The sequence below is a fragment of the Artibeus jamaicensis genome, unplaced genomic scaffold, assembly GCF_021234435.1.
Source record: "Artibeus jamaicensis isolate MK-2021 breed Jamaican fruit bat unplaced genomic scaffold, CSHL_Jam_final scaffold_916, whole genome shotgun sequence".
Lineage (NCBI taxonomy): Eukaryota > Metazoa > Chordata > Mammalia > Chiroptera > Phyllostomidae > Artibeus > Artibeus jamaicensis.
Window position 1 is genome coordinate 62,064,669 of NW_026522059.1, and position 19,254 is coordinate 62,083,922.

The 19,254-nt window shown below is 37.8% G+C and overlaps 1 protein-coding gene across 8 annotated transcripts in view; it reads right to left on the reverse strand.

Annotated features, from left to right (window-relative positions):
* Positions 1-19,254, reverse strand: part of TPD52 (tumor protein D52) — a 189,531-nt gene that overhangs the window by 74,870 nt on the left and 95,407 nt on the right. For 5 of the 8 annotated variants that reach the window (XM_037142705.2, XM_037142701.2, XM_037142702.2 and 2 more), the window contains one exon: positions 18,456-19,000. In XM_037142705.2, the coding sequence (XP_036998600.1) occupies positions 18,881-19,000 (120 nt within the window). In that variant the 3' untranslated portion in view covers positions 18,456-18,880. Of the gene's footprint in view, positions 1-1,332; positions 1,515-11,507; positions 11,745-18,455; positions 19,001-19,254 lie in introns of those variants that run through there. The other 3 variants (XM_053661186.1, XM_037142706.2, XM_037142707.2) reach the window with 3 other exon arrangements.

Sequence of the window (19,254 nt, forward strand, 5' to 3'; positions counted from 1 at the left end):
AGCATAATCAATAAAATATATTTTAAAAATCTAATATCAAACAAAAAAGTTACAGAACTTATTAACAGGGTATTATTTTACTAATTAGGTATTATTATTAGGGTATTATTTGGTTAACTAATTCAGTTAACAAAAAATTAGTTACTCTGAGTCTGAAATGACATTGAATTTATCTAAAGCAATAATAAAAGAATTAAAACATTTGCTAAGCTGGTTATTTTATTAAATTTGAGTTATTTTTCATTGTATTTAATTAATTAGTCTATAAATTGTCCTAAAGCAAAATAAATTCAAGTACACACAAGTCTAAATAAAGAGAAAAATAGTTACCAAAGGGGATTAAAAAAAGATTAGGCTGATGAATAATAAACAAAGTATGTAAATACCTACTTCTTATTTAGAGTCATTTAAATAAATGTCTCAAAGCAGGAATCTGCCATTACTGAGACTTAGTCTCCCAGAGTCTGCTCAGTTAGAGGTGTGGCATTATGCAGGTAGAGAGCAAACATGGATCCAGACCAATAGTGGCTCTATCTGGCCGGCCACATTCTCTAGGTATGAAAAGGGGAAAACCGGAGACCCAACTTGACCTTCCCATTTGGTGTTATCAACCTTCTACCACTGATAAAGACAACAGATAAGGTTTATATAAAATATCTCCCACCCACAAATTTTGTTTTGTACTCAGGTAGAAAGGCAAAGTAACTGAAAGAGAAATTAAGAGTATTGTAGAAAGTATCAAATCAGCATAATTTCAAAGCTAAGTGACAGGTAGCTATAAGAGATCCAGAAGGGTTTTGAAAAGAACCTAAGCATTTCTACACACAGCAATCAAGAGATTTAACAAATATTGTGAAAACTATTACCCTGCTTTCTATGATAAAGTAAAAACTGGACAAGGAATTTGCTAAGTTGGGAAATTTTTTCTCAGAAAAAAACCCATCTGTTGACATAGCCATCAGTATAGGTGCACATGTAGGTAGAAGGGAAGGAAGTAACTGGCCCTTCGGGTTCAATCCTGGGTGAAGCGAACTACTCCCTTCAGCACAATTTGGTAATAACCACTAGACTGCAGAACCAGAGAGCAACAGGGCGTAAGCCTTAACTGTTGTTTATTTGGGGAAAAAAATGATGAACATTCAAATCTTCCCCTAAACTCTTCTCACTGCTTTGAGAAAACATAAATCTGGCCTAAGCTCACTAACCAGCATTATAAAGAGATATAAGCTTATTTTCTGTTTTCAAAAACCACCAATTAAAGTCCAGTAATACCTTTGAGGTATCTCAACTTTTGTGAACACTCTTAAAGCACTTGGAAATGATTCTACTTACTCGCCATCCACTTCTGGTCTTTTGCACACACAATGAAACTTGCCACCAAAATCTATATAAAGATCCTTCTCCATAATATGAATGATTCGTCCAATGACTACTTTATCCTTGGCAGGTCCCATCTGAGTGAGAGGAGAATGTCTCAGCATAGATGCAAAGGATTCCACATTTTTCAGAGAGCTCTAAATATGAAAAGAGACATTTATATGCACATAATTCAATATAAAGGTATAATATGGTGGGTATAATAAAGTCTTACAAGAAAAAATTTAAAAAGTCAATTTGCTGTATAATTTACATTTTATAGCAATAATAAAAATAATTACATAGAATTTTGTTTTTAAAATGCCAGGTATGTTCTTCAACTTCCTTTTTCTCCCTTTTCTTTTGTGAAGAGGAGCCAGAGAAAAGCAGGCATGTGCACTTGGTATGGAATAGCATGAACTGGGTGGCCCAGAATGGAATCTGGAATGTGAGCAGGGTTAGAACTGGTTTTGGACAAAGCCTCCCCACGTAGGGAAGGAGGGGAAGTCTGAGCACATGAGGAAGACGCCCAAGAAGCAATGGATTTTATTCCTACTACTGACCCTCTGCAAAAAAAGATGCCCCAAATTCAGGTTTAGTGAGGGTAACTATTCTTCTACTACAACAAATAAAAATGTTCTTCAATGAGCAGGCTGAACATGAATTCGTTATGCAATATTTTAAATGGCTTAACTTTTGTTATTATTTTCTTCAAAGGAAAAACAGCTTGTTTAATTGCTTTGTGCTGCTTATTTCTGGGAGTCATTTTACATACTGAATTTACTTGAGCTGTGACTGAAAGAATAATACAGGATCATTACTTTTTAAAAAACTTATAACATTTTTTTCCATGAATACAGATTTGTGCCTTTGATTCATCTTTAATCCATGTAGGGTGTGATATGTGTGTACTTTGGCTCAAACTAAGGAAAGTCCTGCATTTTATTTAAAAGAGTTAATTACAGAATGTTAACAATTTGATCCAACTACATACATCCTGTATTTGGGATGAGTTTTACTTTTGTTTTTCAAAAGAGAATTATTAAGAGATAATTCTCTTTGTAGTATACTATCAGTATACTTACTTTAAAAACTCAAAACCATATTTCTGACTAAATGTTAATATATGCAGTACTCCCACAATGACAAACTTGAATACAGGCCAAGTGGGGCTTAGTAAGCAGAAGAGCACGTGCCAGTCTGAAGTACAGCCACTGCTCAAAAGATGTGGCAACTAGTCCAGTGTTTCCACATCTTTTGATTTTTCCAGGAAAAGCTGGAAATCCATACAGTAATGTAAAATTTGTAATTTTTAAATGTGTACATACTGAAAAGGTTTTCATTTTATAAATCTGGCAAAACATGTTGTGGCCCATGGACCAAAAAGTTTATGACCTTTGCCTCAAAAAAAAAAAAAAAAAGTGAAAATGTGTTCAGCTGATGCCAAGTCCCTTAGATGCTGGGAAGGGGTGCATTGATGGACTTATTTCAGTGGGTTGAAACACACTGGGAAGGAATCTTCAGTACATAAGGGTCAATCCAAACCAAAGACAAGTCAGTAGACCTAGGTGCCAAGCAGAGCTAAGGGTAGCCAGGAATATTATACTCTGAGCCATTAATACTACTTTTATAACTCCACATAGTATAATAATTACTGTCCTTAAGCATCTTGAAAAAACAGTTCTTTATTGAAGAAAGTAAAAAAGGAAACACATTCTCCAGGCTCTACACACACATAGCTATGAATTGTTCCCTACAGGTAATGCAAAGGAAGTCACCAGTGACAAGAACAGCTACTATAATCTGCTGGGAGCCCTAAGTCATCCAAAGCAGCTGCCACCAGAGTAGCACAGAGCTTATCAGCTTGAAGGTCTCAACCTGTTCACAATCAGACAGGTTCTTCCCACTTTGCCCTATGACCTGCTTTCACATTACCCCTTCCGGTGGCTGACAGCTCATCCCTCTGCTCCTCCTCCTTTCTCTTCCCTTCCCCTCTCTTCCTCCACGGTTTTTTTTTTTCAAGACTTCCAGTTGAAGCTGCCCCGGTCTAAATAAAACAGCTTTAGTTAACAGGAAGATCCAGCACTAAATTCAATAGTTAAACATTTATTGAAAATAACTCAGCCATTACTGGGACCTGTTCCTAAAATAACATAATCTCCTTTATAACTCTGAAGAGATGTTTGGGCTCAGTATGACAGTACATGGTATTTCCCCTTAAGTTTCAGAAAATACCTGACTGTTCTCAAATAATACTTAAAAAGATACCTTGAGATTTTTAGTGAATCTGTTGTGAATATATATTATAAACATGACAAAATTATGAATAATTATTTTACTGAGGTATAACAGACATATTATTATATTAGTTTCAGGTGTACAACATGATTCAATTGTACACACTGATTATTATTGTACACACTTATTACCACCATAAGTCTAGTTATCATTCCTCACCAGTTATTTTTTTCTTGTGATGAGAACTTTTAAGATCTATTCTCAGTGATTTTCAAATATGCAATACAGTTTTAACTGTAAGTCAACATGCTATAAATTACATCCCATGATTTACTTGACAGTTTATACCTTTTGACCCCTGACCCATTTGCCCACCCTCCCTCATCCCCAATCTATGGCAAACACCATCTGTTCTCTGTCATTGATGAACTTGGAGTTTTTTGTTGTTTAATTTGGGGTTTAGTTAGTTTGTTTAAATTTCACACACAAGTGAGATAATATGTTATTTGTTTTTCTCTGACTTATTTCACTCAGCACAATGCCCTCTAGATCCATCCATGTTATCACAAACTGTAAGATTTCCTTCTTTTTAATGGTGAAATAATTGATGGCTACTTGGCTACTGTAAATAATGCTGCAATGAACATGGGGGTGCATATACTATTGCAAGTTAGTGTTTCCATTTTCTTTGGACAAATACACATAAGTGAAATTGCTGAGTCACATGGTAGATCTATTTTGATTTTCTGAGGAACCTCCATACTGTTTTCCATAGTGGCTGTAACCATCTGCAATCCCACCAGCAGTGCAAAGGTTCCCTCTTCCCCACAGCCTCTCCAACACTTGTTATTTCTAGTCTTTTTGATAATGGCCATTCTACCAGGTGCGAGGTATTATCTTATTGTAACTTTGATATACATTTTCCTGATGATTAGTGATGTCGAGCATCTTTGTACGTACTTGTTGGCCATCCACATGTCTTCTTTGGGAAAATGTCCAGACTTTTCTGTCCATTTTTAAATCAGGTTGTGTTTGTTTCATTTTTTTTTTTTTGCTGTTGAGTTGTATGAGTTCTTCATATATGTTAACATCACATGTTAGGTATATGATTTGCAAATATTTTCTGCCATTCAATAGGCAACATAATAAATTGCCTTTTTATTATGTTGATGGTTTCTTTTGCCACAAGAAGCTTTCAAATTTGATGTAGTGCCACTTGCATATTTTTGCTTTTGTTGCTTTTGCTTTTGGTATGAGATTAAAAAATTATCTCTAAGACCAATCAATGCCAAGGAACTTACCACCTATTTTCTTCTAAAATTTTTATGGTGTTAGGTCTTATACTCAAGTCTTTAATCCATTTTGAGGTAATTTTTATTTATAGTGTAAGATAGTGGTCCAGTTTCATTCTTTTGATGTGGCTGTCCAATTTTCCGAACTTCATTTATTAAAGAGACTATCCTTTCCGCATTATACATTCTTAGCTCCTTTGTCATAAATTAATTTACATTGTTTTGTGGGTTTAGTGCTGAGCTCTCTATTCTGGTGACCCCTGGATTAACACCTAAATTTGCTTTTCAGTTGTAGACTCACTGTGCCTTTTGGAAACTATACCAAATACTCAGACAAAGCCCTCCTTCGAAAAATCGCAGTGTAGAAACATCTCTGAATTCCTCATATACTTGTCAAATGGCTTCTAAAAATACTAAATATAGCATAGCAACACCTTCAATCCATGCTAACAACCAACATTAGCTCCTCTCCTCATGATGCGGACGCAGAGACTATAGGCACACCGTCACCTGCAGGGTGTATTATGGAGCTAATGTCCAACACTGGTTATGAAAAATGTTGCTATGGAGCTCATTTATAGAGTTATCATAGTTAAAATAGATGTCTTAGAGTTGACTGCTTTCTTTAAGAACTGATCATAGAACTTCCAGCCAAGATAGAGGTGTAGGCAAACACAGTTCATTTCCTCACACAATCACATCAAAATTTCAACTAAACTATAGAAAAACCATCACTCAAAACTGTCAGAAACCGAGTTGAATGGAAGTCCAACAACTACAGAACTAAAGAAACCATATCCATCCAGGTAGGAGATGCAGAGATGCGGAATGGGCTGGTCCCATACCCACATGTGGTGGATAAAAACTGGGGAGAAATATCTGAGGAGTGAGGCGTCCCAGCCCCACACCAGCACCCCTGGCCAGGGCTCCAGTACCTGGAAGATAAGCCCTCATAACTTCTGGCTATAAAAACCAGCAGAGCTGGAGTCAATGAAAGTAACTACTGGAATCCCAAGCAGTTCCTCTTAAAGGGGCCACACACGAACTTAATTCAGACTCCCTCTGGGCTCTAACACCAGGGTGGCTGCTTTAGAGGCACCAGTGGCATACGGGGAGGAAGTGAATCGTCTGGCATCAGAGCAAGAGCTGGGAGACAGCTTGCTCCCAGACAGAAAAACTGGCAGAAGCCATTGTTCCACTTCTGAGCCCTCCCCCCACAGAGTCACAGAGCCACGAAGACAGCAGGCTGATGCCATATGTGAGACTCCACTACCTGGCTAACACTGTTTGCTCCATACTAGGAATCCCTGAGGATCCACCCTACCTAGCTTATGGGCCACCCAACTTGTCAACAGCTTTTCCATATGAATGGCTGGTCTCAGCTCAGGCTTCATATCTCCCTAAACCTCTCAAAGAAGCAACAGCCAGCCTCAGTGAGCCCCCAGCTCTCACACCTCTGACTAAGTGGCCCCAGGCCCCCTGTGGATTTAGAAACAATGACTTCTACTTGCCAAGGTTGATCTGGCTACCAAGACTGCTAAATGACCAAGTGCCAAGAGCACAGACCAGTACTAAGCTTCCAACATAACATCACTCCCTGGAAGAATCAGCCACCACCAGGTGGTAGGTTGATGACATAGGACTATTCTAAATGAATGTATTATCACTGGAATACATATTCTGAATACGGGTTTGCCTTCCCTGCCCAAAAACCTTCTATCGAAAGCACTATCCATAAACAGAGAATTTGGTATTCGTTGTTATAGTACTCCACACAGCATTGCTTCTAACCAAAGAAATCACTGTACAGGAAATGATGTGAGAAAATGGGCTTTGGCTTGCGGAATTCACTGATCTTTCCAGTGCTGGACCTAACAGACTAATGAAATGATTTTTAAAAAATTAAACTTCCTATTTTGAGACCATTGTAAATACATACTCAATTTTAAGAAATAATACATGGACAACCCTATACCATTTACCCAATTCTTCCAATGGTAACATACTGTAAGACACAGGAAACTGATTTCACCAGTTTTTATACAACTCCAACACATGTGCATTCACCTGCATTCGCCACCACCACCCAGTTGCAGGATAGTTCCTGCACCACATGGACCCCTTGTGTTGTCCTTTTACGGCTCCCTATCTCCCTTCTACTATCTCCTCTTCCCTAACATTTAGCATCTACTGATCTGTTCTCCATCTCTATGATTCTGTCATTTCATGAATGTTGGTCAAATGGAATCACATGGTACAAAACATAACCCTTTGGGACTGCCTCTTCCACTCAATATGATTCCCTTGAGAGTCATTCAAGCTGATGCGTATCAATTGCTTGCTCCTTTGTATTGCTTAGTATTCTATGGATGGACTAAAGTCTGTCTAACCACTGATTAGCTGAAGGACATCTGGGCTGTTTTCAGTTTGGGCTATTACAAGTAAAACTGTTAAGAACATTTGTGAAGAGATTTTTATATGAAAATACGGTAAGTTTTAATTTCTCTGGAATCAATACTCTCTGCCTCAGTATGTACTTATTTCCTTTGGGAGAACACAACACCTCAACTAGGTCAGGGGACTTGTTGAGTCATCTACTCCTAGACAGAGCATCTATCATTTATCCTCTGTCCATTGCAAACACCAGAATTTCCACATGTTTAAACGGAATCAACGCTGTTGAATTTTACTCCCAAATCCTTACAAACTAGACTCCACTCAAATGTGGATTTCCTTTATTTCCTGATATTTAATGCCAATCGGAATAAACCTACGAGTTATAATCGTGTTATAAAATTTAATATAATTAAAAAATTTTTAATATAACTTTAGAAAAAACAAAACGAAGTCCAAACACATTAAAAGGAGGGAGTGTGATTACTAAGCAAATGCAAGACTTAAGAAAGATATATAAATAGTAAAAGCTAATGCTGCCTTGAGAAGTCGTAAGAGTCTGACTGCTTATAATTAAGCCATGACTACTCATGAAACAAATACATGCGGAATATTTTCATATTTTCCTCTAGAAAAGTATAATGTTATTTATAAGCATTTTATTGGTGTTGATGTTGATAAAAATTTACTTTCCCTGGAGATTTATATCTACTTCAACACACTCTTTCATTGTTTTTATACTAACTGGTCATTTCCTTCAAACATGCTTTGAAAATGTTAGATTGCACTACAACACTAAAGATTTCAGAACATTTTATTCTAACTCAGAAATAACAATCCTAGAATCCTCTAATGTAAAATCAGGGGCACCATGGTTAGAAGCAGAAATGTTTTCAACATTCCTTTAGGTTTAAATTTTTTAAATATGGGTATTATTTTTAAAGTTGTCAATATAAAGCTAGTATAAAAACAGTGTTAAATAAAAGTATATGATATTACTAGTATGTTAATTTAGCACACTTAAAACGTACATTAAAAATGAGACTTTTCTGCTGTATGGTGGAACAAATCCAGTAAATAAACTGTAGTTTTGGGTTTCCCCAGTATTCTGAAAATGTAAAATATATTTAAATATTCTGTGGTCTGGAATATTCCAGCACTTGAAATAAAAAAACAATAAAAATATTCATGATAAAGTTAAAAGTAACATTTGAAAATATCTGCATAAAATCTACTTAATATATCACTAAAATGAAACTATAAACTGTCTTATAACATCAATATTCTACAGAGATAAGCTAAAATAGTAAAATGTTAATCTTCCATCTTAAAATAATAAAATGTTCTATTGTGTGGTCTTAAACACTCTTGCAAATCATTTTTCCACTGTGCTGAAGAGTAATATGCCATCCTCTACCCTTAAGAAACAGTAATACTCATACAATAGAAAACCAATTCTTTGCTCAACTATTGCCACCTTGTGGCTGTACGATGGGTGATCAGCTATAGCACAGCTCTGAATCAGTTTAACAGGTTCTACATATCTCTACCAATTTATGAGGGTTAAAGGTTCTAAAACACTTAAAAAAAAATTTTAAGACAAAGCTAACAGCCTTAAAGTATATATCTTTTACTAGTCCTCTTACATGTTATGTTGGTTACAGAAATGAAAAGAACTTGGTCCCTACCCCGGGTTGGGGGAGGGGTGAACTAGTTGAAGACACAGATGCATAAACCAGTATTAAAGATAATGAAGCGAAGGAAAAGAAAAGTGGGTAAGTGAGCATGGGAAGAGGGCATCCCTCCGCACAAAACAATGGAATATTTCATGTCATTTAAACTTGACATCCTTTTAACTAGTAACCTCACAGAAATCATGAATTGTCCTTGATTAAATTCCTACCCACAGAGAAAAGTCCCTTTAAAAGATAACTTGCTTGGCTCTTACTGAATATCACTTATTTCTGAGGCATTCATATAGACACATAAGTCTGTACTTTAAGAATAAGAATTAAACCAATGGGTACACACATCCACTGACAGAACCATAATTGAACCAGCACTGTCTGATTCCAGAGCTTACACTCTGAAACAGTAAAACTGCACCAACCAATTTGTGAGTTTTTAATTATGACCACTTGTACTTAATTAGTTTACATTTATATATGCATATATAAAAATCTCTAAAAGTTGCACTTTCTAAAATATCCTCCAGTCTTGAGAAAATGAGGAAAACAGGAGGCTTTAACTCTTCCCGTAATAACCATGAGCGCTATTTAAATTTTTTTAAGTAAACATTGCTTTGTAAAATTAATTTTTTCAAAAATCCTGAGCACCGGCCCGCAGTGTCCAAGTCATTATGGATGAAATGAGACATTCACATGGACTACCAAGTCCGGTGGAGGAAAAGGGACAGCATGGCTTTTCTCTCAAGGGGAGCAAAAGCAGAGCTCGGCCCTTGCTATGGCCGGCTTTTATTGGGTTTCTCAGCACTTTACACTACGGTCCTCATTTCTATGCTCAGGTTGCTTTAGGTGGTTACCTTTTACAGAAACGAAAGGAGTCAAAGCTGCTAATCACATCACAGAAGAGGGGTATTTGCAAGTGAAAAGGGCAAAAGTGGTTAAGCCGATTACACTTGTCCTTGGAAGGTTTAGCATGGATTTTAGGAAGTTACTTTGCAGTAAATGTTTGCCACTGGGGGCTTGGCCCATGCCAGGCAGAATGGTCTCCCATAGAGCACACAACAGAGATGAACTTTATTCATCCTAAGGATACTTGTCAATTAAACAGCACCAGAAACTTCAAAACCAAAAAGTGAGTCCCTGGTGGCTTAGTTAGTTGGAGCACTGTCCCATACATCAAAAGGCTGCAGGTTTGATACATGGTCAAGGCAAATACCTAGGTTGCAAGTTCCATCTCAGGTTGGGCATGCATGGGAGGCAAAGTATCGATATTTTGATTGATATTTCAATATTTCTCCTTCATATTGATGTTTCTCCCCTTCTTCCTCTCTCTGTAAAATCAATAAATATATCCTTGAGTGAGAATTTTTTAAGTGAAAGTTTCTTTCATAAAAAAAGAAACTTTATGAAAGTTTCATCTCTCTACACCTAATTACTGTTCATATTTCTCAGCATAAATACACAAAGTCAGAAAAGCACTGAAATTTTCCAATTAATATTAAAATCTAAAGTATTTACATTTATCTTATTACTCTTGTTATTGTTTTCGATCAATTATTCTGGATGTGCTCACAACTGATATGTTAAAACCTGTACTATTTTCATTTATAAACTGTTTTTGAAGTTCACATATGCACTACCTGTACAATTCATTCCTTCACCCATTTGGCAAACAGTTACTGAGATCCCGCTAAGGGTGCTAAGGGCCAAGCACTGGGCTACATGCCAGGCATTTTTTTTTTTTTTTTTTTGTCTACAATCCAGGACACTAACAGTCTGTGAACTGTTTGGTACTAGTCCCCAAGGAGGTAAGTAGAGAAACTGTTTTCGTGTAACTTTATATTGCCAGACATCCAATTTTACGTACGCTGAGTCTAATAATTTTTTTAAAATCTGGCTTGCATTTATGTCTATTTCTTCCATTTCTTTTATCTACCAATTCTATTGTATTTTACAAAAGTATTGCGCCAATCAGTGGGAATTTTTAAAAGTCATTCACAGAGAAGTGAGGCACACTGACAGGTTAAACTGTTATGCTCAAGTTCATATGGACACTGATTCTCTCATTTACCTATCCACTGAATTGCACTAAGCACCACCCTGGAGCTAAAGTCTAAAACAAGACAAGCAGAGAGCCCAGCAGCCTCTTCGGTGTGAGTTAGATTCGCCTGCGAGTCCAGGAGGCGAGTCCCACATTGCCTCAAGAAGACAAGAGAGCAAGAGAGTGTAGACGTGGCAGGTCCAGAATGTAAATACCGCACAAAAGCACAAAGGAGGAAAAACAGCAACCAAATGCCCACTTCCAAGTGGCCTGTGGACCAAGAAGCACCCTGAAGTCCGCGTTCCAATCCCTACCGCAGGCCCCGCCCAATAGCTCAGCCCCACCCCTCCAAAGCCAGGCTCCGGCCGGACTCCCTCCTGACTCCTGGCTCCACCTACTACATCAGAGCCCGCCCACTATCGGCCGCACCTCCCCACGCCGGGCTCCGCCCTACTCCCTGCCCCACTTGCCGCTGTCTCTGGGACTGTACCCGCGTCTTACCCTTGTCCGCCCAAGCGCCGATTGCCGCTCCAGGGCGCTCGCGAAGCCGCGTGGGCGCGTTCTACACTCCGTGAATTCAGAACTCTCGCTTCCGGAGTCAGTCACAGTGCCTGCTTCTCGACAAGGCCGAGAGAAGAGGAACACACGCAGGAAATGACTCTCGGAAGTCAAAGCACGGGTACGACACAGCGCCGCCATAACAGCTCCCGCTAGAACCTTTGACCTTTAACCTCTCCGTCAGCGTTCAGGTCACGGGTGGAGCAACGGAAGCTCCGCCCATTTCCCCCGCAAAGCACTCACGACCGCCCGTTGTTGCAGGCGGCGCGACCTCGGAGTTGGAGGTGAGATATGGTAACACTGGAAGACTTAAGTCTGACCAACGGCCGTTTGTCCAATGGCCCTCTTCTGGCAGACATCTGCTTAGTGTAGGTGGAAAGCTTTTACCCCAGGAATTTCGCCCTCCTAATTTCGCATCCCGTGGGCCTTGTCCAGCTGTAAATTCTGTAATGCTACACCCGCTGGTCCCTTCGCCTTCGCATGTGCCACGGATGGGCTCAAGACGTATCCCCCACTGCTCTTCAGGTCTGTGTTGGAACCAAAAATACATACTATGGTGCTCTCCGGATTTTCTCTATTCCATTTTGCACTTCTTAATTGTTATATAATTGACGTACAGTAATTTTGTTCAGCTTCTGCTCTCCTGACTGCTTAAATTCTGTGACGGCAGGAATTTTGCTATTGGACGTTTGATCCCCTTTCAGACATTTGTGAAATCCTGGATTCAGTTTATCTGTCTTTGCCTTTTCTGCCTTCAGTCCACCCACGTTACAAAAATACTAATATTTATGCCCTGGTTGGTGTGTCTCAGTGGATTGAGTGTGGGCTTGTGAATTAAAGGGTTGCCTGATAGATTCTTAGGCAGGGCACATGCCTGGGTTGCTGGCCAGGTTCCAAGTTGGGGGCTAGTGAGAGGCAACCACACATTGATGTTTCTCTCCTCTCTTTCTCCCTCCCTTCTGTCCAAAAATAAAATCCTTAAGATAATACTAATATTTCTGAGGCCTCTTTGTCACCTCTACAAATCTATGATCTTTTAGGCAATTGAGAAATTCCAGAATGTGCCTAAATATGCACTACCAGAGCCTCCCCCAGCCAGCTTCACTCGTGATTTTTTTCTTTCCTTCCCAATGTTAATTCCCAGAATTAGCCCACTTTTAAAAACTGAGCCAAATACCCTACATGAAGGTTTGTGAATTAAGCTATCCACCCATCTCCTACCCAGCAATTTTATATTAATTACTTATGCAATTATTTATATGTAACTAGTTATTTTGGGGGGAGGTGGCAAGTACCCTTTCCAATTCATTTACAAGTACTTTGACAGAAGGGATTTTTATGTATGACCACAATCCCTACTTTAAGCATGTGTTTGTGTTCTTGTCAATTGTATAATCAGACAATATACAGAGCACTAGAACTATACTAACCTTGGAATGGTGCATAATTGTATGAATCTCATGCTTGCAGACTTATTGTTAGCCAACTGTAAGGTAATCCTAACAAATTCAGTAAGGGGCTTAAGATAAATTCTACTCCAGGAGCATTCTTCCTTCTTGGCATTTAAACCATTTATTTTCCTTGGCCATTACTGAAGTCTTGGGTAAGACATTTTTGCATTATTCTGTTGCTACTTCCTTTTTCCCTTCAGGGAAAAGTGTGGTAAATTATAATGAGCATTGGCCTGTGACCTTAAGAATGCTTAATTCTAGTCCCGACTCTAATCCTGACCCCAGGCAAGCCGATTTAATGTTAATTTGTTTCCTCACTTGTAAAACCAAGTTATTATGCCCTGTGTTAAATTTAAGGAAGTGTATGTAAATTTAACTACACCAGTATCTACAGGATAAGTGGGATTAGTAATGTCCCAGCTCTTAAATTCAGTAGGTAATGTTTTTTTCCTGCCTCAGCCAGATGATAAATTCCTTGAGGATTGTGACAGCAGGCATTCTGGGACAAATCTTCAAGTTTTTAACATGCGAGTGAGTTCATATCAACTGATTTCAAGTTATGCTAAATTCTTTGCCTTTGGTAGAGAGTCAGAAGCATCAAATGAGAGGAACTGTAAAGGACTAGCCAAATCAAGGAGATATCCACACACTGTCCTTGCCTATTCAATCACCACCTTTAACATCAGCTCTAATGTAGTGTTTTAACATATTCATGACATCGCAGAGATTTTGATCCTGCACTACCCCTTGAACCACACCTTCTTTAACAATAAGCTTCTTCCACTATAGCAAGGGTGTCAAACTCATTTTCACGGGGGGGGGGGGGGGGGGGGGGGGGGCACGTCAGCCTTGCAGTTGCCTTCAAAGGGCTGAAATAATTTTAGTACTCCTTAACTGTTAGGGAGTTGAAATTACATTTGGCCCTTTGAAGGCAACCGTGAGGCTGACGTGGCCCCCACTGAAAATGAGTTTGACACCCCTCCCCTATAGCTTGCAAATTGTATGCTTTGTAAAAACACTAGTAATGGCTGTTGGCAAGGAAAGTGAATAGAAAATAGTTCATGGCCTGGCTGTGATCTCATCTACAAAAAGGTGACGCTGTTATGACTGGTGTGACTGAGTTGGTTGGGTGTCATCCCACAAAGTGAAAGGTGGCCAGTTCCATTCTGGGTCAGGGCACATGCCTGGGTGGTGGGTTTGGTTCCTGGTTAGGCGCATACAAGAAGCAACAGATCAATATTTCTTTCCTCCCTCCCTCCCCCTCTCTTTAAAAATAAATAAAAATATTTAAAAGGTGACACTGCCACACCCTTGAATAAAATGCCAAAGAAAATGAGTGTATTGTACAATGTCCAGTACCTACTGAAAGATCAACAGTGCCTACTAGTGGCTTAAATGGAGGTGACCAGAAGGTGATTAGAAATTCATGTCTCTGAAGCACACATGAAAACCTGGAAAAAAGGATAGAGCCAACCATACACTGGAGAGAGATTAGTGTCACTCTAGACAGTCTTTTCAGCCATAGAGATGAATAAGACCATTAGGGAGATAATGTATGTATTGAGTTAGCCAAAAAGTCCATTTAGTTTTTTCCATAAAACACATTTTTCATTCATTTTCACCAATAACTTTATTGATTTGTATATTTTCAGTCTGTTGGCTCTGTCCCAGGTAGTAGGATGTTGATTGTTCTCGATGTCTCTATTTGATCACTATCAACTTCAACTTATCCACCCTACTGTGGAGCATCATCCAGTGAAAATCTCAGCATTGAACTTTGCAAACCACTTTTGACATATTCAATCAGCCACAGCACCTTCTCCATACACTACACAGATTTCCTTTTTTGCATTTCAGTTGCGTTTTTACCTTTCTTAAAATAATAAAGCATAATGTTGAATGTTGGGTATTTTTTTCCACCTTCAACATTAAAAACGGCTACAAAAACATTTACCAATTTTGATGTTTTTCAAAGTGCACATTGATATGACAACTGTCTTTGATACAAATCTAACAAAATTGTTTTGAATGAAATTCAAGACAACTCAGCACTAGTAGAGCCATCTTATGGAAAAAAAAAACCAAATGAACTTTTTGGCCAACCCAATAGAAGATGGGTGAAGATAGGCAATAACATTTAAGAACTTGAAAGAAGGAAATATCTGAAAATAATCAAACTGGAAATAAACATTCAAGCCTAGAATCCAAGGGGGAGGCTTTAAAGCACATTGAAATGGAGAGTGTTAAAGTGAAAGACACTACCCACCTAAAATATTCAAATAACGAAATTGTTTGTTTTAGTCTGTATTCTAGGAAAACCACCACATTAAAATAATCACTGCCAGCCAACCTCATTAAGTAACATCAAAATTACATGAGAGTTGGCAAGAATTTTAGTTGACCTACAGCATTTATTTAAATATGAAATCCTGGCAGGTGACAGGCATATGCACGCCCAGCCCTCTTGTGGCTTCCAAATTGAGTTATTTTTTATTATTTTGATTTCAGAATCATCAGAACATGAAAATTGTGAAGTCTAAGGTTTACAAGTTTACTTAAAAGTGATAATGCTTTTATGTTAACTGTCACCCAATATGTCTCTGTTATTGATCCAATTACAGTTGAGATACTTACTAATGAATGGTCTAAGGGCAAAATCTGATTTTTCATCTTGGTTTTAAGAGCTATGAAGAAATGTATACAATATGATTCAATTTTTGTGGAATTCTAGAAAATGCAAACTAATGTATAGTGACAAAGCAGATGGGTAAGTAGAAGAGGACAGGAGGAGTGACTACAAAAGGGCATGAGGAAACTGGTGAAGGGGACAGTGGATATATTTATCATCTTGACTGGTGATGGTTTTATGGGTATATAAATATGTTGAGATATCAAACTGTACACATTAAATTTGAGCCATTTCAATTATACCTCAATAAAATTGTTTTAAAAAATAAATATGTGGTCGTGACACAGGACTTTATGCAGCATCACCTCTGACCCACACAGCATGTACTCACTGACAGATGCCTCTCAGTGGTCAGTATATAGCCTTTTCAGGGTTTTTTGTTTGTGCTTGTTTAAAAAACTTTATTTATTTTTAGAGGTAAAGGGAAGGAGAAAGAGAGGCAGAGAAACAGATTGGTTGCCTCTCGAACACACCCTGACCAAGGACAAACCTGCAACCCAGGCATATGCCCTGGCCAGGAACCGAACCAGTGACCTTTTACTTTGCCGGACATAGCACAACCAAATGAGCCACACCAGGAAGGGCTGTTTTGTGTGATACACTCATTCTGTTTTGTTTGGTAGTTGCTTACGATTTCTTCCATGTCCGGTACATGGAGGGTCTGGAGAGAAGTTGTTATATTTTTCCTCAAAGACAGGTAAAACATAAAGACCCATACCCAAATTATAGAATATTTATTGTTTACAAATACTATACAAAAGAGAAATAGACAGTATACACTTCTTGGTGAACAGATCCAGAAATAGTGATTCCAAATTAAACATGCTTTTTCTCTATTTCAGTTGTTCTTTTGAGTTACTAAGATGATAATCCAGTGAGTTCTACTCTCTTCCAGTGATTACTTTGGTCTCATAAACATTAGAATTCTTGCTTTATTTCCCACAAACTCTAAACCAAAGACATTCCTTTGTTAGGAAATGACAATTTCAGGGGTTATTTTCTCTGATGCTTCTTGAATCCTTGGATATCTGAGATTTGCTCTCAAGTTGCTGTTTTCTTAAAGTGTCAAAACACAAGAGTAGAAGTGTGAGCTCACGACATTGACTCTTCCACAAAGATCATTTTGAATAACTTTTCTAAAACCATGTTTATTTTTCTAAATTCACCCTCCTTCTACATTTGACTACTTTTAAGAGGCAACTTACTATACAATAGATTAAATCATTTTTAGATTAAGTGTAGTGATTCTGATTTCTTTTTTCACAGCCATTGTCATTACCCACATACAGCCACCCATCCTACTTTCCACACCTATTTCCATCACTTCTCTCCATAAGCTGAAAGGGACTTGAGTATATTTCACTTAACTGAAAATATTGCCATCTTACTCCATTTTGCCTTGTTGGCAGGATGCTTAAGAAACTATGATTAAGAGTTATTTTGATTAAAAAATTAAAAGATTACATAGTTGACAGAAAAATATAACTTAATGGTTATGCTGAGTAACCACATAGTTCTATTTAAAGAAAAACATCCACTCCTCTGGACAATGCTTCAATGACCCTTACCTTAAAATTCTCTATAAGGAAATAATTTATAATATGTGTAATGATTTCAAGCAGATGGGGGGGAAAAGCCTTTAAAAATAGCATAGACACCCATTGACTATTTAATACAAGCTGTTTCCAGGCCATTGGTCTCATAATAATATAAATATTGAGACCTATACTATTGGTATATGTAATTTATTAAACTTCCAAGTGTAATAGAGCAGAGTTTCAGTTGCATCTAAAGTGCTAACAAAAGCTCTAGTAAGACAGGCATGTTATTTTATAATGGTCAACACCGCATTTTCAAATGTGGTTTTCCTAAGATAATTTATGGTGAAGTAAATCTAGTCATGCTTTATAAAAATGCTGCAGGTCACCCCAAGCTTGGCAATTAACATTTGGCATAAACAATAATAAAACAATCACAACTTGATAAATAACAAATACAGCCTTGTAGGCAGATCCATACACAGCATGAGGAAAAGGTAGAGATGATGAATAAATAACTATTAGAATTAATAGAGCACCATTGCCTCAATGCAGGTATTTACAAAGGCTTTGGTGCATTCGGCCCTGACACCCAGTTTTTGAAGTAGGGAGCAATGTCTACAGAATCATATAATAATTTTTAACACATTGAAAATATACAGGTAGAAAGTTAGTTGATTTTTATTAATGCATTAAATTCTCAAGTTATCACCAACTGCTCTGTGTAAACTTTTTTCAAGTTACATTAGTCTATGTGCTTCTTATTTTTAAATGGTGCTAAATTAATTAAATGAAAACAGGGATATTTCCCCTAATGTGATTGATCTTAGCATTTTTAGGTATGACTAGATCTAAAACCTTTATGACTTTTGAATTGAGTGTCTGATGAGAGTATTCTTATTTCAACCTACTGATAAATACAGTATGCTTGATTCAAATAGGCAATTTACTCTAAAACTCAAATTTAATCTGATGAAAAACAGGTTGATGTAATAAGTGTCATAAGAACTAGTACACTGAAATGATTACTGTACATATCTTCACTTATAAAACTCTTAACAAGCTGGATGTAGAATTGATGACTTCAGACACCCAAGATATAAAATGACTTTATACCAAAACAGTGTGTACTCAAAAGTAATTTTTGTAGCTGGTAGTGCTTTGGAGGTAAAGAAAATTATGCTAAGACTTTTAATAACCAGAATTCAGAAAATTTAAAGGAACAATTTTAGTTAGAAATCAAATATAGAGATACAAAAAGGAAAAATAGAAAATCACATAGAAAACAGAGATCAAACTGGCATCCCCAATCCAGAGCAATTCTGTAAAGTAGGAACACCATTATGACAACCTGCTGCTATTCAGTTCATTCTAGTTAGGGCCCCCAGGTATACGACACATGTTTTTGTAATGGTGCTTACTAAATCAAGGGCCGGAAATGCACATTGAAGGATGTTTCCCAAGTACAGAGGTGAAGATACTTTTATTTTGCTCAATCCACAGACTATTTGGTCAAAGAAATATGTACGGCTAAATAAAAGAGCATGGGGTGGGAATTCAGGGCAATGAACATTGACAAGATGTGCTTGGGTCTCGCTGGCGGCATCTGGCAGTGAGTAGCAGAACAAAGGCAGGACCTCACGGGCCCTCCCGAGTCTGTTCTGGAAGAGGTTCCGCAGACGTGGCGCTAGCATTTGCAGCTGAATTCAAGACTTCTCCAAAATCACCACCAGCAGGCTTGGTCCCCCCTACTTTCGTCTTTTTAGAAAGTTCAGAAAGGAAAGAGAAATCATGAAACACACTTAAGTGGGTCTGCATAAAGTTAACTCAGATTCTGCTTTGGAGAACAAATCAGGAACCAATAGCTCAGTGGTTAATTATTTTACACCTAGGAAATTTAGTGCTGTTGTAGTGTTTGGTGCAGTTCGATAGAAAAACATGTAGTCTTCCCTGCTGAAATATTCAGGTTTGTAAGTTCTGCCTCTTTCTTTTTTCCTATCTGCGTTTGTTCT